At 45.8% G+C, this 22,171-nt stretch overlaps 1 protein-coding gene across 4 annotated transcripts in view; it reads right to left on the bottom strand.

The window, feature by feature from the left end:
- The window catches only part of GATA3 (GATA binding protein 3), a 71,086-nt gene that overhangs the window by 11,467 nt on the left and 37,448 nt on the right, over positions 1-22,171 (bottom strand). For 3 of the 4 annotated variants that reach the window (XM_060245962.1, XM_060245964.1, XM_060245965.1), the window contains exon 3: positions 15,287-15,432. In XM_060245962.1, the coding sequence (XP_060101945.1) occupies positions 15,287-15,432 (146 nt within the window). The remainder of the gene's footprint in view (positions 1-15,286; positions 15,433-22,171) is intronic. The other variant, XM_060245963.1, reaches the window with a different exon arrangement.

The raw sequence follows: 22,171 nt of genomic DNA on the forward strand, positions 1-22,171 counted from the left end.
GGTGTAGAATTCTAGCAGGAGCTCCTTTGCATATTAGGCCACACGCCCCTTATGTTGCCAGTCCTCCAAGAGCTTACAAGGCTCTTTTTTGTAAGCTCTTGGAGGATTGGCTACATCAGGGGTGTGTGGCCTAATATGCAAAGGAGCTCCTGCTAGAATTCCACCCCTGGTAACAACAATCTAAAGGGGGGGGGGGATCTCCCATTAAAATTCCACTTGAAACTGCCTTATACTGAGGTCCGTCTTATCTACTCAAACTGGCAGCAGCTCTCCAAGGTCTCAGAGGTCTTTCATATCCCTTACTGCCTGGTACTTTTCAAGTGGCGATGCCAGGGTTTGAACCTGGGGCCTAGATGCTCTTCCACTGAACCATAGCCCCTCCCAACGCTCTCCACCGTACTTTTTAAGGAAAGCCCCCCTTAAGTGCAAACAACCTGATAAAACTCTAGCGAGATAGCACTTGTGGATTCATCAGCAATGAGGTACTTCAGAACCGGCTAGCTAGAGAATCGGTGAATACATAACCAGGCTCTCTGGATTCGGTACAGACTAAATGTTCTATCTGTGGAAATAGGGTTGTCAGTTCCAGGCTGGTAAACCACTGGAGATTTGGGGAGTGAGCCTAGGGAAAACAGGGACCTCAGTAGGGTGTAATGTCACAAAGTCTACTCTCCAAAGCAGTCAATTAGTCCAGGGCAGGGGTGGCCAAACTGTGGTTCTTTTTCACACATATTGTGAGGCTCTCGGATCCCGCACCGCCCTGGCAGCTGGCTTGGAGAATCATAGAATCATAGAGTTGGAAGGGACCTCCAGGGTCATCTAGTCCAATTCCTTGCACAATGCAGGAAACTCACAAATCCCTCCCCCTAAAAATAAAAAAAAAAGCATTTGTTTCTTTAAATCACTTTTCCAGGCTAGGCAAACCGGCTGCTTGGAGAATGCATTTCACGTTAAAATTGCTCTCTTTCCAACTCTCCCTTCATCCTCCCTCCCCCTCATCTATCTTCCTTCCTTCCTTCCTTCCTTCCTTCCTTCCTTCCTTCCTTCCTTCCTTCCTTCCTTCCTTCCTTCCTTCCTTCCTTCCTCCCTCCCTTCCTTCCCTCCCTCCTTCCCTCCCTCCCTCCCTCCTTCCTTCCTTCCATCCTTCCTTCCCTCCCTCCTTCCTTCGCTCCTTCCTTCCTTCCCTCCTTCCTTCCGTCCTTCCCTCCTTCCTTCCTTCCTTCCTTCCTGTCTTGTGGCTCTCCAATATCTGCCATTCATGTCTTGTGGCTCTCAAACATCCAACATTAATTCTATGTAGATAGATCCAAGCGGGCAGCCGTGTTGGTCTGAAGCAATAGAACAAAGCAGTAGACAAGTGCACCTTTAAGACCAACTAAGTTTTATGGCACCCACACCTACCACAGCAGTCTGCTTTTTATCACTCTCCAATGTTTTTTCAACCCTGTTTTGTCCTACAATAACAAACACAGATCCCTATTTGTGATTCTTTTAAACTGCTAAAAACATTCCCATGATTCCACACTGCCCATTTCTATTAAGAATCGCTGCTTGTCATTCCCATTTTGTCTGCTGAAGTCTGCTGAAGAGCATACAAAAGCTTACATTCTAAATAAAACTTAGTTGCTCTTAAAGGTGCACTTGTCTACGGCTTTGTTCTATTAATTCTATGTAGTTCTTATGTTAACTAAGTTTGGCCAGCCCTCGTCCAGGGGGAACTGATCTCTGTAGTCTGGAGAGGAGCTGAAATTCCAGAGGATCCCCAAGTCCCACCTTGAGGATGGCATCCCTAGGTGCACCCTAGAGACCAATGACTTTTGTTTTTTTTCGCAGCATCAGCTTTTGAGAGCCATCGCTCCCCATTGTCAAATACAAACAAACATAGAGGCTCCAGTTTGTCATCATGGACATACTCTCCCTGGATTTGTTCGGCATAGTGTGGAAGTCCATCAAAAACAGCTTGTTAAGAATTCCGTCAGCTAATTATGGGCCCCAGGAAAGAGTCCCTCCTTTTGTGTCTCCTTCCCGTCATCGTTTAACCGGGTAGCCTGGGGTTCCAGGAGCGTGGGAACAGTAATTGAACTCTTTTCTTTCCCCCCAAATTAGCCCTAGCAAATTGCATTCCGGATTTTTACTATGCTTTCCCTACGTTCTGAAAAACCTACATAGTAGGTTTTCCAATCCCCAGGACCCAGCAGGGAATCCCCTGGTTTTGTAGGCTCCTTCCCGCCCCCTGTCAGCCTCCGTTTGTTTCGCAATCCTTTTAGGTTTGCATAGTAAAGGAGGAACTGGAACCTTTGGTTTCCCTGGGTTAGTCTGATAGAACTTGGAACTTCAGCAACTTGTGAGTAAATTGCCCCAGTGAGACCACAGAAGTGTGGGGTCGCAGACTGTTTATTTTGGCTGCTCTCTCTTTCTGTGTGTGTGTGTGTGTGTGTGAGAGAGAGAGAGAGAGAGAGAGAGAGAGAGGGAGAGAGAGAGAGAGGGAGAGAGAGAGAGAGAGAGAGATGTACAGGGACATGGGCTGCTTGGGTGTGAGGAAATGAAGGCTGTATTCGGGGGAACTGCACTTCTGTATTTTTATGTATTTATTCTGGGAATGGGAAAGTCTCCTGGCTTCACCCTAAAGTCTCCTGGCTCCACCCCCAAAGTCCCCAGACTCTCAAAAGAAGCCTGTTCAAGATGGTACTGTCCCCAGGGCCAACCCTAGACTGTCTGACACCCTAGGAAAGGTTAACTGCTGGCACCCCCCCCCCAAAAAACACATACAAACTGAAAATGTCACCCAGGGCTTCTTTTGTAGCAGGAATTCCTTTGCCTATTAGGCCACACACCCCTGATGTAGCCAATCCTCCTGAGCTTACAGTAGGCCCTGTATGAAGAGCCCTGTAAGGAATTCTAGCAGGACCTCCTTTGCATATTAGGCCACACACCCCTGATGGAGCCAATCCTCCTGAGCTTACAGTAGGCCCTGTACGAAGAGCCCACTAGGGCCAGCGGGGGAAACCTCCCCCTACATCGCTGGCGCAATGACATCACCCGGAAGTGATGTCCAGGTGATGTCATCTAAATGGCAGCGCCCGTGCAGGGCTGCTCTAAGCATTTCTGGGGAAACTCTATGGTTTTCCCAGATGCTCTAGCCATTTGGGAGGGAAAACTCTATGGTACAACAGGCACCATAGAGTTTTTACTTCCCAAATGGCTACAGTGTCCGGGAAAACCCTAGAGTTTTCCCAGAAATGCCTAGAGCACGTCATTGAGTCGTGTGCAATGTCCCCCACTGCAGGAAGCCAGGGACTTGGCAACTCTAGAGCCCTCCCTTTAGGCTCTTGGAGGATTAGCTACATCAGGGGGTGTGGCCTAATATGCAAAGGAGTTCCAGCAACAAAAAAAGCCCTGACATCACCTAATCACATGGGGGGTGCCCAATTCAGAGCCCACAGAAGGCCAGCGCCCTAGGCAATCACCTAGTTTGCCTAGTGGCAGGGCCAGCTCTGACTGTCCCCATAATAGAGAAGAAAGGCTAAACCTCCATATTCAAAGACAGCTGACCTCTGAATACTAGGAGATAACATCAGGGTGGAGGCCGTGGCCTCCATGCCCTGACAAGAAAACTTAACAATAAAGTCACATACATTCAATCAGACTAGGGTTGCCAAGACCAATTCAAGAAATATCTGGGGTTTGGGGAGCTATTTTTTGAGGTAGAGGCACCAAATTTGCAGCATAGCATCCGAGTTTCAAAAAGATTGAACCAGGGAGTCCAGTTCTAAAAGCCACAAAAGAAGCTGCCCCTATCCTTCATTATTTCCCAGGGAGGGAAGGCATTTTAAAGGTGTGCTGTCTAAGAACATAAGAGAAGCCATGTTGGATCAGGCCAGTGGCCCATCCAGTCCAACACTCTGTGTCACACAGTGGCCAAAAAAAAATTATATATATATATACACACACACATGCTTGTGGCCGCCACCACCTCCTGTGGCAGTGAATTCCACATGTTAATCACCCTTTGGGTGAAGAAGTACTTCCTTTTATCCATTTTAACCTGTCTGCTCAGCAATTTCATCGAATGCCCACGAGTTCTTGTATTGCGAGAAAGGGAGAAAAGTACTTTTTTTCTCTACTTTCTCCATCCCATGCATTATCTTGTAAACCTCTATCATGTCACCCCGCAGTCGACATTTCTCCAAGCTAAAGAGTCCCAAGCGTTTCAACCTTTCTTCATAGGGAAAGTGTTCCAGCCCTTTAATCATTCTAGTTGCCCTTTTCTGGACTTTCTCCAATGCTATAATATCCTTTTTGAGGTGCGGCGACCAGAACTGCACACAGTACTCCAAATGAGACCGCACCATCAATTTATACAGGGGCATTATGATACTGGCTGATTTGTTTTCAATTCCCTTCCTAATAATTCCCAGCATGGCGTTGGCCTTTTTTATTGCAAACGCACACTGTCTTGACATTTTCAGTGAGTTATCTACCACGACCCCAAGATCTCTCTCTTGGTCAGTCTCTGCCAGTTCACACCCCATCAACTTTTATTTGTAGCTGGGATTCTTGGCCCCAATGTGCATTACTTTGCACTTGGCCACATTGAACCGCATCGGCCACATCGACGCCCACTCACCCAGCCTCAACAGATCCCTTTGGAGTTCTTTAAATGTGGTGGCCAGAACTCCTTTCGGAGTTCAATTATGCTTGTCACACCCTTGCTCCTGGCTCCACCCCCAAAATTTCCTTGCTCCACCCCCAAAGTCCCCAAATATTTCTTGAATGGGACCTGGTAACCATAACCCTGAATAAAACTTTGTTGGCCTTAAAGATGCTACCGGAACAGAACTTTGTTCCATTGCTTCAGACCAACATGGCTGCTCACTTGGATCTATCTTCCACTGTGCAGGGCAATTTTTATACGGGTGAATATTCAATCATGAGAGTTCTGACCTACAATCAGAGGAACAGCCCAAGCACAAATGTGTTTCTTACTTCATTAAAACCAATTATTCTTGTCTCTCCAGCACAACCAACCCATCTTAGATAATCTTGAATTAACATCTTGGAAGGTCCCATCAGACGGCCTTCAATTCTAGCAGCCTGAATAGTCCACACCAATGTTCCCTCTAAGCTGCAGAGTCTTGTGAGCAAAAATTCTACTTTGTGAGCTACTGGCATTAAAGCTGTGAGCTCCTGCTTAAATTCTTGTGCTCTGGGGTCATCCTTCCTGAGCTAAGACAAAAACTGTGTGAGCTGGAGGCTAAAAATCTGTGAGCTAGCTCACACTAACTCAGCTTAGAGGGAACGCTGGTCCAGACTAGCCTCAGCTTGTCAGAATGTTGCAGCTATGCATGGATGGCCATACTTGGCACTTGGGAACTCCTTTGCATATTAGGCCATGCCCCTGATGTAGCCAATCCTCCTGGAGCTTACAGCAGGCCCTGTACGAAGAGCCCTGTAAGGAATTATAGCAGGACCTCCTTTGCATATTAGGCCACAGCCTCCTGAAGAAGCCAATCCTCCTGGAGCTTACAGTAGGCCTTGTACGAAGAGCCCTGTAAGGAATTCTAGCAGGACCTCCTTTGCCTATTAGGCCACACACCCCTGATGTAGCCAAACCTCCTGGAGCTTACAGCAGGCCCTGTACAAAGAGCCCTGTAAGGAATTATAGCAGGACCTCCTTTGCATATTAGGCCACAGCCTCCTGAAGAAGCCAATCCTCCTGGAGCTTACAGCAGGCCCTGTATGAAGAGCCCTGTAAGGAATTCTAGCAGGACCCTCCTTTGCCTATTAGGCCACACACCCCTGATGTAACCAATCCTCCTGGAGCTTCCAGTAGGCCCTGTACGAAGAGCCCTGTAAAGAATTCTAGCAGGACTTCCTTTGCCTATTAGGCCACACACCCCTGATGGAGCCAATCCTCCTGGAGCTTCCAGTAGGCCCTGTATGAAGAGCCCTATAAGGAATTCTAGCAGGACCTCCTTTGCATATTAGGCCACACACCCCTGATGTAGCCAATCCTCCTGGAGCTTCCAGTAGGCCCTGTACGAAGAGCCCTGTAAGGAATTCTAGCAGGACCTCCTTTGCCTATTAGGCCACACACCCCTGATGTAGCCAATCCTCCTGGAGCTTCCAGTAGGCCCTGTACGAAGAGCCCTGTAAGGAATTCTAGCAGGACCTCCTTTGCATATTAGGCCACACCCTCCTGATGTAGCCAATCCTCCTGGAGCTTACAGTAGGCCCTGCACGAAGAGCTCTGGAAGCTCTTGGAGGATTGGCTTCATCAGGGGCGTGTGGCCTGAATATGCTAGGGCTGCCAAGTTCCCGGGTTCTCCCACTCCAGAGGTTCCCAACCCACAGTCCTGCATTGGGCCGGTGGGGGGATTCTCCAAAGTTGCTGGCGCAATAACGTCATTTGCAAAACCTATTGTACCATAGAGTTTTCCCTCCCAAATTACTAGAGCAGGGGTGGAGAACAGTGGCTCTCCAGACATTTTTTGCCTATAACTCCCATCAGCCCCAGCCAGCATGGCCAATGGCTGGGGCTGATGGAGTTGTAGGCAAAAAACATCTGGAGAGCCACTGTTTCCCACCCCTGTGCTAGAGCCTCCAGGAAAACCACAGAGTTTTCCCAGGAGCTCCTAGAGTGGCCTGCATGTGGCTTCGCTGGCACTATGATGTCATTTGCAAAACCGTCCCCCTCCAGAGGCTGCAGGGGACTTGGCAACCCTAAAATATGCAAAGGAGTTCCTGCTACAAAAAAATCCCTAATGAAGACCACCAAGAACATCTAGGGTAGCTATACAGAGAAAGGCAATGGCAAACCACTTTGGGTTCTCTCTTGCCTTCAAAACCCCTTGAGGGATGCCCTAAGTCTGTTGTGACGTGACAGTGCTTTCTTATTGCTGTTGTTATTACTGTTATTGGTTGCCAGGTCCCCCCTGGCCACTGGCAGGGGATGGGGGGTTAGGGCTGCCCGATCCAGGATGGAAAATTCTGGAGATTTGGAGATGGAGCACAGAGAGGACAGAGGGACCACGGTGGGATACAATGCCAGAGAGACCACCCTCCAAAGCATCCGTTTTCTCTGTACTCTGAAGATGAATTGTAAAACTGGGAGATCCCTGTGTTCCACCTGGAGACTGGTGTCTCTAATTATTACATTTGTGGGTTTTTTAGCTTACAGCATGTACTGCTCTCATTAAAAGAGAGGCAAAAGAAGAAGGCAGGATTTCAGCTTCTCTTTTTCTTAAAAGCAGCAGAAATATTTTAATGGTTAATTCACATGATGTTTACCAAGATCGTAGCCCGTGCCCCAAGGCGACTTGAACAGAATGAACTCTGGGATATCTTCAAAACAGTAGCTAGTGCATAATTTATCAACCCGCAGACCCTGTTTTTGCCTAACAGCCACTTTTTTCTTTTTTACAAAATGGCCGCCACATGGAAACAACCCCCATGTTGCAGCCATTCCATGAGGCAGCTGCTCTAAGTGGCAGCCATTTTGTGACAACTAGCTCACCTCACAGAACAGAACCTGTTTTCATTATCTCTAGACTCTCAAGAAAGGTGCCAGAGAGCAGTTGTGACCGAGCAGGAGAGGACAGATGAGGAAGACCTGTCCCATTGAGGGAAATTCCTTGCAACCTGGCAGCCAAGAAACATTCAGCATCTCCCAGGAACACCAAGTGACCATGTTCTTAAAAACACATGGTCAGTGCTGATGCCACAGAACTAATCGATTTAGTTTACACTCATGGGTATGCACAGTATGAAGATAAAATGCAATACGAGCTCAAAAACAGTGTATAATCAGCAAGGCTTATTATAATTTTACATACACATCCCCACAATATATGCAAAACAATCAGAATACCATGTCATATTCATTCCAGTTGCCAATAAAACAAAAGTCCACAAAGGACCAATATATGCAACTCTTTGTAGTAATAGTAGTTACAGAGCTTTTTTTGAGCAGGAATGCACAGGAACCCACAGTTCCAGCTGGCTTGGCATCAGGGGGTATGGCCTAATATGCAAATAGGCCCACTGATGGACCTCCTGATGGCACCTGGGTTTTTTGGCCACTGTGTGACACTTAGTGTTGGACTGGATGGGCCATTGGTCTGATCCAACATGGTTTTTCTTATGTTCTTATGTGACACAGAGTGTCGGACTGGATGGGCCGTTGGCCTGACCCAACATGGCTTCTCTGATGTTCTTATGTGACACAGAGTGTTGGCCTGGATGGGCCATTGGCCTGATCCAACATGGCTTCTCTTACGTTCTTATGTGAAACAGAGTGTTGGACTGGATGGGTCACTGGCTGATCCAACATGGCTTCTCTTATGTTCTTCTGTGACACAGAGTGTTGGACTGGATGGGCCATCGGCCTGATCCAACATAGCTTCTCTTATGTTCTTCTGTAACACAGAGTGTTGGACTGGATGGGCCATTGGCCTGATCCAACATGGCTTCTCTTATGTTCTTCTGTGACACAGAGTGTTGGACTGGATGGGCCATTGGCCTGATCCAACATGGCTTCTCTTATGTTCTTATGAGTTCCTGCTGGGTTTTTTCTATTTAAAAAAGCCCTGGCTAGTTTACAATAATGACTCCATATGTATCAGTTTTCAACAAGGTGCAATAGGATCAAAAAGTCCGCTAAAACCAATGAACTGAAAGCTCACTTTCCTCTTTTTCCCATTAGGTTTATTGGACTTTTGGATCCTATTGGACTTTGTTGAAAACTAGTCCACGTGGAGTCATCATTGTGGGCTACTAGAGAGTTGCATATATTGTTCCTTTGCAGACTTTTGTTCTATTGCTAATTGGAATGAAGATGACATAGTGTTCTGGATGTTTTACATATATTATAGGGGTGTGTATGTGGAAGTCTGTAAAATTATAAGCACTGATGATTATATAAGTGTGATACACCAGTTTTGAGCCACTGCAGCATTCTTTTTCTTCACACTGTGATTCTAGGTGCTGTGAGTCTTTCTCGTGGTTGTTGCACTGGGTAGGCAATCTGCTTGCTCTTGGTTGACCATGAATTGGAAAGTAAGCCTGCTGAGAAGTTTTCAACTTGCTTTTGGCCATCACCCACCTTCCTGTCTAGCCACTCCACTGCATTCCTTGAACTTTTATTAAAAAAAAAATGGAACATGGCAGCTTTCGGACTTCATGCCAGTATAATTGCCAAATATGTCTCCCTGAGGTTTCTAGGAAAGAAGAAGAAGAAAGAAAAAGAGCCTTGTACGCTCTTGAAGGATTGGCTACATCAGGGGTGTGTGGCCTAATATACAAAGGAGCTCCTGCTAGAATGCCATCCCTGGGTCTTGGGATGCTGAATCTTGTACATTTGGGACAGACACAGCCAAAATGCACTCAGAATTTGACAGAAACCAAGATCCATATACCCTGACCTGGGTAGCCCAAGCTAGACAGGTCTTGTCAGATCTCAGAAGCGAAGTAGGGTCTGCCCTGGGAGACCTCCAGAAAATACCAGGGTCATCATGACACAACATAAACAGGCAATGGTAAACTGCCTCTGAACGTATCTTGAGAACCCTACGGTGTCACTAGGGCTTTTTGTGTGGCAGGAACACCTTTGCATATTAGGCTACGCCCCCATGATGTAGCCAATTCTCCTGGAGCTTACAGGAGGCCCTGTACAAAGGGCCCTGAAAGCCCTTGGAGGATTGGCTACATCAGGGGTGTGTGGCCTAATACGCAAAGGAGTTCCTGCTACCAACAAAAAAAGCCCTGGGTGTCACCATAAGTCAGCTGAGAGGACTTGACAGTCCTTTCCTCCACCACCAAGACACTTATACAGGACGTCTAACTCCCACTGATTTACGTGAAAATCAATAGGACTTGAAGACATTTACCAAATAGAGTCTCTTACATGTGCAGACTAAGTTTGGAGTCACACATCCATTGCAATGTTCCCAAGTTAATATGAGATGTCTTTGTCATCTATTTGTAGCACATCTTGGAGATGCCCCAGCACATATCCACACACATTGTTCAATGCTGGCTGTGTGGTGGTGGAGTCAAACTATCTATCTATCTATCTATCTATCTATCTATCTATCTATCTATCTATCTATCTATCTATCTATCTATCTATCTATCTACCTACCTACCTACCTACCTACCTACCTACCTACCTACCTATCATCTATCTCTATCTCTGGCTTTTTTTGTAGCAGGAACTCCTTTGCATATTAGGCCACACATCCGTGATGTAGCCAATCCTTCTGGAGCTTACAGGACTCTTAGTACAGGGCCTACTGTAAGCTCCAAGAGGATTGGCTACATCAGGGGTGTGTAGCCTAATATGCAAACAAGCCCTGTATCAATCTTTATCATCATCATCCATCTACATCATCACCCTCCTCTGTCTGTCTGTCCGTCCGTCCATCCATCCTCTATCATCTATCTATCTATCTATCTATCTATCTATCTATCTATCTATCTATCTATCTATCTATCTATCTGCCATCAAGTTCCAGCTAACTTACAGTGACCCCATACGGTTTTCAAGGCAAAAGACGCTTCAGAAGTGGTGTGCCATTGCCTACTTCTGTGTAGCGACCTGTGATCTTCCTTGGAGGTCTCCCATCCAAATATTAGCCAGCGCTGACTTTTCTTAGCTTCTGAGATGTGGCGGGATCAGGCTAGCCTAGGCTATTCAGGTCAGGGCATAAGGCGCTTGGTTTCTGTTAAATTCTGACTAAGAGTATTTTGGCTGTATCTCTCTTCCTAGAAGCACCTGGCTGGAGTCTGTTATGACCTTCTTATGGCACGAGTGAAGAATTGAGCCTCACATTCCACATTGAGCCCTTTCTTTACTGAACGGGTATTTCCTTTTTGGATCGGAAAACATCCATTAACTTTTGGAAGAATCACAGTCATGACTATGGATTTCTAAACTTGGATATGGAAAGAACTTGGGGGATTTGATTTATCTCCAGTGCCATAAAAGTTCTGGAAAGTTTAACCGAGGGTATGGATTTAGTCTTATCTTTTAGAAACGGAGTTATTTCTGTTAAAAGCTGATAAAACAGAATGCCCTCTTTAAAAATAAGGAAAGCATCCTTTCTTCTGCTAGTTGTTGGGTTTGGAAGTGGGGAGGAGAACGACTGCAGATTATCTTCAATGCCCAGACATCCTGTAGGTTTTTCCTAGGAAGTTAGTTTCATGCATAAAAAATATGGAACGGGGGGATACTCGAACTTTGTCCCAAATTAAAGCCTAACAAGAACTTTCCTTTCGCAAAAGCTGTTCGTTTTGGTTCAGTCAGCTACAGTTTCCGGTCTCTGGGTAAATAATGCCATGCCATTCTGGAGGGTCACAGCTTTCCTTTAAAAAGAAACAGCCCGAGTAAATCGAGAAGGACTCCTCCACTCTCTTTTGTAATTTGTGTGAAGAGAAATAGAGCAAGGACGGGCAATTTATACCTCTTTCCCCAAAGTGGTATTTTTACTTTAACTGCAGTGGCCCATTTGTCTTCCTTAGCAATCTGGCTTACACAGAGTTTTTTTAAAAAAAAGAACTCAGACCTCAATTGTCACTGAGACTGGTGTTAGACTCTGGGTAAAGATTCTTGTACTTGGGTATCTATACAATTTAATTTTTGAAGTAATGTCTCTTTCCTTTTTGGTGTTAGATATATTTGTTCAACAATTTTAAGTTAAGACTAAGCTAGGAGTAAGTTAGGAGTAACTAAGGTGTAAGTAGACCTCCATCTTGGGACACAGATGGGACAAGTTGTTCAAAGAGACAGAATTCCAGAGCCACTGAAGAGGCTTTCCCTTCTCCTATTAAGCTGGAAGTAGTTCTTCCGCCAAGAGACATAGTGTTCCTAGAACATCTCGTCCTAAGAAGAATGCATGAGGCAAGTGTGATGTGATTAGAATGCTGAATTAAGAACAGAAAGTTTTGGAATACAACAGGATAAACTGGAGAAAGGGAACCTACTGTCCTATACTCCCTCACCAAGGTGAAGGGATTAAAAAGGTACCGGATGGTTTATCCCGACCTGGATAACCCAGCTAAGACCAATCTCAACAGATCTCAGAAGCTAAGTAGGGTCATCCCAGGTCAGTTTTTGGATGGGAGATTACCAAGGAATACCAGGGTCAAGCAGAAGCAGGCAATGGTTAACCACCTCTGAGCTTCTCTTGCCTTGAAAATACATCCAAAATTAATTGAGAAAATTGTCTTTGACAGGAATAAAGGAAGAGATATAAAATGGGCGGAGAACCCCTTTCTGCACACTACATTAAAAGTTTGGATTAAATGGGAAAATAAATTGATTCCAGAGATATCCCCGCTGCTTCCCTTTTTATGCTACATCCCAATTTTTCTCATCTAGCTAACCAGAAAATTACGTCAAATGGGAAGATAAGAAGATTTATAGAACGAGAGACTTTTACGTTAATGGGACTCCTCTCACTGTAACACAAAGAAAAGAAAAATTGCAAGGAGGGGGTAACAAGAAGATGATGATGATGATGACATTGGATTTATACCCCACCCTTCACTCTGAATTTCAGAGCAGCTTACAATCTCCTTTATCTTCTTCCCCCTGTAAGGTATGTGGGGCTGAGAGAGCTCATAGAAATTGCCATTTCAAAGACAGCTCTGCGAGAGCTATGACTAGCCCAAGGCCATTCCAGCAGCTGCAAATGGAGGAGTGGGGAATCAAACCCGGTTCTCCCAGACAAGACTCTGCACACTTAACCACTGCACCAAACTGGCTCTCGAATTGGTTTGCGCTATACCAATTACATTATCTAATCGTAAACCCCATGGTAAAAGTTGTTGAAATTTGAACAAATTCTAATGCAACATGTTTTTGTGTGTAATTTGCCAAGTTATTTTAAAGTGTAAGCCACGCAGTCATCAGGTAGGTGGCAGCCAGTAGAAACCCTCATGCATAAGTAACCCTTGTTCACAGTGAACCTTTCCACTTGCCACAGCAAACTATCTTCTACAGGGCCTATCAGACCCCCGAGCAACTGGCTGTCATCTGCTTCCTTCTCCTTCTCTCGCTTCCTTCTGCATCACACCTTGCTTTGCAAGGCTTGCTCAATTGCACAGAAGCTACAGAGCAAAACCTCTGTTTTCTCAATTGTAAGTTTTTAAATATATACATATTTGATGTTTGTCTGGGTCCTTTATAAAATTTATATCTCTGCTACCTAATCTTAAATAGCTACATACATGGCCCAGCCTGACATGGCCCGGCCCAACAAGGTCTAATTTATGTCAGATTCAGCCCTCATAACAAATCAGTTCAATACTCCTGTTCTACATGGTAGGTGCGGACAGTTGCATAATAGAAGCACAGTTCTGTGCTTGGTTAGGACCGCCAACCTCTAGGTGGGGCCTGGAGATCTCCCAGAATTACAATTGGTCTTCAAGCAACAGAAATCAGTTCCCCAGGAGAAAATGGCTGCCTCGGAGGGTGGATTCTCTAGCATTACACCCCACTGAGGTCCTTCTCTTCCGTCTCCAGACTCCACCCCCAAATCTATAGGAATTCCCAAATCTCGAATTGGTAACCGTATGTTTTGTAGGGGCTCACAGCCTGATCAGGGCAGGATTGGAGAAAAGCAGAGTATACATGTGGAAGTGTTAAAAACTGCATGCCGTAATTTCACCACATCCTGAGACGTATCTGAAGAAGCAGAGGGGGGGGGGGTTGTAGCATACTAGGCCACACCCCTCTTCTTGGAGGATTGGCTACATCAGGGGTGTGTGGTCTATGATGCAAAGGAGTTCATGCTACAAAAAAAGCCCTGTGAGGAAGTGAGCAGTGACTCACAAAAGCTCATACTCTACCAACAAATTTTGTTAGTCTCTAATGTGCCACTGGACTCTTGTTCCTTTCTAGTGCTACAGACAAACAGCTATCCATCTCAATCTACATCCTGAGATAGTTGCATAACTCTACTTTGAGATCACAGACCGAAAATTGAATCCAAGGACCTAAATTGCATTTGAACTTCTTCAACAGGCAACTGCTGGCTCTCTTTCTTCTGTGGTATTGGCTAGAGTCAGAACTTAGATTGTAAATTTCTTGGGGGAAGGGGCTTACGTTACTGCCTTCTGATGATTTATTAAATCATCTGCAATCAGATCGCCTGGCACACTACACTTCCGGTGGCAAATGAAGAATGGAATCCAGACCATGCCACTGGCCAAGGGGGGAGGCATAAATGTTCCCCCAGCACATGCATGCTTCTCCCAAGGTGGGTCATTCCCTTGGAACTATTTACTCCGGCAGGGCAGAACCCCCTTCTCCCTATCAGAACAAATATCACATTTGGAGGACCAACTCAGATCAGAACAAACAATACTTTGGGGGGGCCAATTCAGATTAGGAAAGAGAGTCAATCCACCCATCGCTATGGCCCTGATTCATATTGGGTTTTTTCCCTTAACCACCACTTACAGAAGTTTAAAAGGACAGAAGATCTAAACTCCAAAGTTGCATCTAGTACTGCAGCTTTTTCCCCTGGCTGTTCTAGTAACTGGAAATTCAAAGGACTGAGCCCAGGACTGGTGATATGCAAAATATAACAACAGCACAATTCATTTCCAAGCACTAAAGAACACATCCCAAATAAATGAAGTTTTCAGAATTTTTAGGGAAGGAAGGACAGTACAGATTCATCAAAACAATTATCACATAAGGTGTCATTGGATTTCCCTCCCCCCTCCAAATTTTAGAACTGAGCAAAAGATAAAAATGCACAGTGAACAAGAACAATGAACATTATTCCAAGGTTCCACATCAATCCCAAGGCCATGAAAACCCATCAGATGGAAAGAGAGGCCCCAATTAGTCCTGTGACAGTTTCAAATTTTTTAGAAAAAATGGGTTTCAAGATACCCTTCCATGTTCAAGACAAAATCTTTTTTTCATGCCTGCCGCATGCTCCCCCCCAGTCCCCGTACCACCCTCCAGAACCTGTTCAATAAAATTATCATCCCTTGATTTAAAAAAAAAAGAATAAAAATATATAGATATATAATAGAGACATAGAAATGGTACATAACTTGGCAGGCATAGTGAAAAAGGGGGGAGAAGCTCTCTCAAAAACCCTCTTCTGTACAGACAGACAAGACTTTGGGCAGGGCTGCCCAGTCCCACTCCCTCCAGAAAGCTTTCCATCTTGGGCTGAGGAAATTCAAAAACACAACATGACAGGGAGGGAGAAAGAAAAAAGAAAATAAAGAAGTTAGTGCAGTTTTTGAGATTCAAGCCACTTACCAGCCTTCTCTTGGGCTTTATCAGGGGGCGGTTCTGCCCATTCATTTTATGATACAGTCCACAGGCGTTACAGAGATAATGCCCCGTGCCATCTCTCCTCCATAGTGGGGTTGAGGTAGCGCCACAGTTTACACACTCCCTGCCTTCTGGAAACAAGAGGGGACACAGTTCATTGAGAGACAGCAAGGGGAGAAACAGGGGAGTCGGAAGAGGTCTCAATATTCCCTCCATCTGACTCAACATCCCCTCCATCTGGTTCAATATTCCCGCCATCTAACTCAACATTCCCTCCCAGAGGGCCCAAAAGCCAGCAGTGTTGTGAAATAAAGACGGGGCCAGTTCAAAGTCACAATTAAATGAAGTAGAACCTGCCTTTTTCTGGCAGGCCAAATTACTACTGGTCTGAAATGGCAGTAGGATTTTTTAATTCATACTTATTTCTAGCCTCACCCAGACAGGACAACAATATAAAACCACCATAGAATAAGAGAAGCAACATGAAACAGCCACTGCAAAACTATACATTCTAAAAAAACATTTTTTTTTCTCTGTGGTAAGAAAAAAATTATATATATTAAATCCACCCCCGAAAATGTACACCTCTTTCTCCTAATGTATTTGCCACACAACATTTTAATTGTAACAAAACTCCTCGTTAATATAGAGATAGAATAAAATGTTCACAAGAAAGCCAAGAGTTCATAGAGTTTTTATTCTGAGCATTGAGACTATTTTGAAAAGGGACAGTCACTTGGAGTCCAGATACTCGCTCCACTTTTGAATTTGAGAAACTGATTGTGCAGTTTTGGGAAATCTTTCAGGGGCAATTTTGTCCATAGACAACTGAACTAAGGAAAAGTTTTGTGCACACTATGGACTTTGCTATATGCATTGTTTTGCTCCTTACTTTTTTAAAACACATTCATCATGTCATCTATTTTCTTGGACAAATTTCCCACTTTTTTTTTTTAACTAGATCAAGGTTTATTTAGGAATTAACATACTTGATAGGAAAGAGGAGACATAGAGATGGGTTCCTAACTACATCTCTAGCTGAAAGAGAGGGTAAGATTGATTATGGCATTCCTGAAAAGAAAGGGGAAATTACCCAAAGAGTAGCAATCTGGAGACAGACAAGGAACAACACTGAACAGGAGAGAAGATGCTGACCTCACTATCCTATCTAATTGTCTTCTTGCAACCCCTGCGAGGTCTTCTCTTCTTCTTTGTACAATAGATGTTGCCTTTTCCTATACCCCTTCTCAAGGTCTGATGTACAAAGTCTACCAGATTCATCTTCTTATGTAGACATTCAAACTTTCCTCGAGAAAGTGACTTCATGACTATATCTGCAATCATATCATCATTCGTACGACAGTATTCCAACTCAACAAGCCTTTCTTCTTGCATGTTTCCTACTAGGTGGTGCTTCATATCCATGTGTTCAGTTCTTGAGCTGATCTTCTCTGTCTGTGCAAGTTTTATGCGCACTTGGTTGTCTGTATGTTTCTGCTGTGGATGCATACTCAGCTTTGATGGAGGACACAGCTACAGTTTCTTGCTCCCTACTGCTCCAGCTGACCATTCCACTGCCGTAGAAGAATAAATGTCCACCAGTTGACTTTCTGTCTTTAGTATATCCTGCCCAGTCTACATCCATATATTCCATTAATCTGGGATTGCCCCTTGTTGGTTACTTTCATTTCAGATGTGCAGTGCCATGCAGGTACTTTCACTTGTTTCTTTGACACCATTTAATGCAACCGAGGCAAGAACAGACATTAAATTTTGATAATACGGACGGGGAAAGGACAACAGCTGTTTCATCCCAAGCGGGGAGAATCCATCAAGGGAACTTGAACTTCCCAATCAAACCAGAGGCCATGAAATTCAGTCTCATCCCTCGAGCATCTCAGGAGAAGAAATTTCTCTGAAATGATTTTCAGCTCTCTTCTGACTCCACTCAACAATTGTCCTAAATCTGGACTGCCACACGCTTCATTCCAAAGGTAAGTTTCCCACGACAACCCATTAAGTCAAGCACTTGAGCAAAGAGAGCTGGGATACTGGGCATTGATCTGGAATGGACATCTTGGGGGATTTTTTTTTTAAGTTTTCTTCTTGGAGTCCTAAAGTTTCACGTCACCTTTGGATAATGCTTCTATCTACTGCTGAGGCGATGAAGAAAAAGAAGAAGAAGAAGATATTGGATTTCTATCCCGCCCTCCACTCCGAAGAGTCTCAGAGCGGCTCACAATCTCCTTTACCTTCCTCCCCCACAACAGACACCCTGTGAGGTAGATGAAGATATTGGATTTATATCCTACCCTCCACTCCGAAGAGTCTCAGAGCGGCTCACAATCTCCTTCACCTTCCTCCCCCACAACAGACACCCTGTGAGGTAGATGAAGATATTGGATTTATATCCCGCCCTCCACTCCGAAGAGTCTCAGAGCGGCTCACAATCTCCTTTACCTTCCTCCCCTACAACAGACACCCTGTGAGGTAGATGAAGATATTGGATTTATATCCCGCCCTCCACTCCGAAGAGTCTCAGAGCGGCTCACAATCTCCTTTACCTTCCTCCCCCACAACAGACACCCTGTGAGGTAGATGAAGATATTGGATTTATATCCCGCCCTCCACTCCGAAGAGTCTCAGAGTGGCTCACAATCTCCTTTATCTTCCTCCCCTACAACAGACACCCTGTGAGGTGGGTGGGGCTGGAGAGGGCTCTCACAGCAGCTGCCCTTTCAAGGACAACCTCTGCCAGAGCTATGGCTGACCCAAGGCCATCTCAGCAGGTGCAAGTGGAGGAGTGGGGAATCAAACCCGGTTCTCCCAGATAAGAGTCCGCACACTTAACCACTACACCAAACTGGCTCTCCAAACTGGCTGAAGAAGGAGGAAGAAGGAGGAAGAGGAGGAAGAGGAGATTGGATTTATACCCCGCCCTTCACTGGGAGTCTCAGAATGACTTAGAATCTCCTTTCTCTTCCTCTCCCCACAACAGTAACCTGTGAGAGAGGTGGGGCTGAGAGAACTTTGAGAGTGCTGTGACTGACCCAAGGTCACCCAGCTGGCTTTATGTGGAGGAGTGGGGAATCAAACCCAGTTCTCCAGATTAGAGTCCGTCACTCTTAACCACTACAGCAAATTGTAAGGCATGTATCTCTAAAAGGCATTAAGCAATATCTTATATGTTACCTAGCTATAGTGAAAGAGCATAAATCCTTACCTGCCCCGGAGGAATAGGGGGGAGCAGGGGTGGAATTCTAGCAGGAACTCCTTTGCATATTAGGCCACACCTCCCTGATGTAGCCAATCCTCCAAGAGCTTACAAAAAAGAACCTTGTAAGCTCTTGGAGGATTGGCTATATCAGGGAGGTGTGGCCTAGTATGCAAACGAGCTCCTGCTAGAGTTCCACCCCTGGAGGGGAGCAATATAAATAAATCTGAAATGTAATTTTAAACATCACCTCTATATTTGCTTGTCTTTGATAATCTAAGTCCTGCCCTGAGAGTTAAGCTTCAGTTACTTAAAGCTGTTCAAGCTAGGGTTTTGGCTAACCTTCCGGAAACAATGTCACATGACCAGGAGTGGAATTCTAGCAGGTGCTCCTTTGCATATTAGGCCACACACCCCTGATGTAGCCAATCCTCCAAGAGCTTACAGCAGGCCCTGTACAAAGAGCCCTGTAAGGAATTCTAGCAGGTGCTCCTTTGCATATTAGGCCATACACCCCTGATGTAGCCAATCCTCCAATACTCCGCTCTGAGCCCCCAAACGGGGGAATGGGCGGAATGTAAATAAATAAATAATAATAATTTTTAAAAGAGCTTACAAGGCTCCTTTTTTTGTAAACTGTTGGAGGATTGGCTATATCAGGGTGGGGGGTGGCCTAATATGCAAAGGAGCTCCTGCTAGAATTCCACCCCTGCACATGACTAGAAGCAAGTTAACTCTCAAGAATCTGTACTCGCCCTGAATACAGAGGGTGCCATTTTACCAGCTGCTCATGGGCAGAGTTGATCAAGGGACCCAATTATCTCGCCCAACCCAGTCTGTCCTTAAGCAGGCTACCTTGTGCACCAAAGCCTTCCCAAGATCGTGTACGTGATAATGTTAGCAAATTGCTGCAAATGCTCTAAAGTCATCCAGACTCACACAGACACAAAGGATCAGTGGAGGTGCTATTAGTCGCGTAATTGTATTTTCACATATTCAGCCCTCTTAGCCCGACGCCTCCCTTCCTCTGCTGTTGTTTCTCACAGTTGAAAATTGAGATTGTAATCTCTTCGGGGCAGGGATCAGACTTTTGTTTGTTTGCTTGGCTCATGTCAGCCGGTGATGCATCCCGTTAATGAAGAAGACTGAAAACATTTGATCGTCACTAACGTCATTAGGACATCTTTTGACAGCTGTCCGCTGTGGGCTTCTGAGGTTCTCCTACAGCAGATGCCTGCATCGATCTATGAAGCTTTGAACCGCTTTCCCCTTCCCTAGGACCTCTCAGCCCCACCTACCTCACAGGGTGTCTGCTGTGGGGGAGGAAGGTAAAGGAGATCGTGACTGGTCTGAGATTCAGAGTGAAGATCCAATAATTCAATATATTGTGACCAGTGTTCCCTCTAAGCTGAGTTAGCGTGAGCTAGCTCACAGATTTTTAGCCTCCAGCTCACGCATTTTTGTCTTAGCTCAGGAAGGAGGACCCTAGAGCACACTCATCGATGCAGTAACTCATGACTTTCATGCCAGTAGCTCACCAAGTAGAATTTTTGCTCACAAGAGTCTGCAGCTTAGAGGGAACACTGAACATAGGAGCATATGAAGGTGCCTTATACTGAATCAGACCCTGGGTCCATCAAAGTCAGTGTTGTCTGCTCAGACTGGCAACAGCTTTCCAGGGTCTCAAGCTGAGGTTTTTCGCACCTATTTGCCTGGACCCTTTTTTGGAGATGCCGGGGATTGAACCTGGGACCTTCTGCTTCCCAAGCAGATGCTCTGCCACTGAGCCACCGTCCCTCCCCATTAAAGTAAATAGTCTCAAGGACAAATGTTTGGCCACGGTGTGAGACAGGATGCTGGATTTGATGGACCACTAGTGAACATACGAAGCTGCCTTATACTGAATCAGACCCTCGTCCATCAAAGTCAGTCTTGTCTACTCAGGCTGGCAGCAACTCTTCAGGGTCTCCAGCTAAGGTTTTACACACCTACTCGCCTGGACCCTTTTTAGTTGGAGATGCCGGGGATTGATCCTGGGACCTTCTGCTTACCAAGCAGATGCTCTACCACTGAGCCACCATCCCTCCCCTGACTGGCAGCAACTCTCCAGGGTCTCAATCTGAGGTTTTTCACTCCTATTTGCCTGGACCCTTTAGTTGGAGATGCTGGGGATTGAACCTGGGACCTTCTGCTTACCAAGCAAATGCTCTACCACTGAGCCACCGTCCCTCCCTCTTCTGATATCTGTCCAGATTGGGCTACCTGAGGCCAGCCAGGTCAGTGCTCATTCAGGAATAGCCCACATTATTGATATCTCTTTTGTTTCTCAACTAAAAGGCAAACAGTATTGAACTGCCGCCACAAAAGGACCAAAGCAGCCAAGATGGAGAACAATTTCATTACCACCCCGCTACCGGAAAGCGAGCTGTTCCCTGAGCGGCCTCAGGAGGACCCCCATTTATCAACAGACAGTGCAGCCCACTTGTTGAGCCCTTCCCAGTGCTCACAGAAACACCTCCTCCCCATCTCAATAGCTGCCTCGTGTTTCCAGTGGGTAAAACTGTGGAGTCATTGCCCACTTGTCTACCACAAGGTTGTCAATGTCGAGGTTAGGTTGGCAGATATTCTCAGGGGTGGAATTCTAGCAGGAGCTCCTTTGCATATTAGGCCACACACCCCTGAAGTAGCCAATCCTCCGAGAGCATGCAAAAAAGAGCCTTGTAAGCTCTTGGAGGATTGGCTACATCGGGGGTGTGGCCTAACATGCAAAGGAGCTCCTGCTAGAATTCCACCCCTGGTGGGGGGCCACAGCTGTCCAAAAGAAAACAAGCCTAGAATACAGTTTGGTCCACTGAGTTAGACCATCTGCAAAGATCCTGGCTTGAGGCTGGGGATGCCAACACCCAGGGGGTAGCTGGTGATCTCCCCCCATTACAGTGGATCTCCATACAACCAGGGTCAGTTCCCCCGGAGAAAATGGCTGCTTTGTTGGACTCTAGACCAGAGGTGGCCAAACTGCTGCTCAGGAGCCACACTTTTTTGTCTTTTAGGGGTTTTTTATTTACACATTTGTACGCTAGGATTCTATAGTTTTGCTAGATTCCTTTCAGGAGCCACATGTGGCTCTTTCACACACATTGTGTGGCTCCGCCTCAAAACATCCAGGAAATTCCCCACCAAGAGCCAGCAGCCCTAGAGGCTGATCGGACAGCCATTCAAGCTAACCCAGTTCTTTCCACGATTTTTCCAGAAATGTCGTCAAGCTGCACCAAACTGGTCATAAAAGGAAGATTCCTCCACTTAATGCCATCCCGGTACCTAAAGGCAAACTGGCTGGTCCCCGGGCCGATGGCGGAAGTTGTACGAATGGGCCACCCACAGACAAGGAAGGGGTTTGCGCTCAAAGGGTTTCCCAGGAACGTAGGGTGGGGCGGGGGGGGGGACATAACTTTTAAAATTACCCAGATGAGGAAACCCTGCCCCTGCTCCAGGTCGGGATTTCGGAAGGTGCTCCAGAAAAGACAGAACATTACGAGTAGTCAGCGCTAGTTAAAAATGGGGAGGGCTTTTTTTGAGCCGGAACGCACAGAAACACAGTTCCAGCTGGCTTGGTGTAAGGTGGTGTGGCCTAATATGCCAATGAGTTCCTGCTGGGC

Source organism: Heteronotia binoei, chromosome 8 (assembly GCF_032191835.1).
Source record: "Heteronotia binoei isolate CCM8104 ecotype False Entrance Well chromosome 8, APGP_CSIRO_Hbin_v1, whole genome shotgun sequence".
Classification (NCBI taxonomy): domain Eukaryota; kingdom Metazoa; phylum Chordata; class Lepidosauria; order Squamata; family Gekkonidae; genus Heteronotia; species Heteronotia binoei.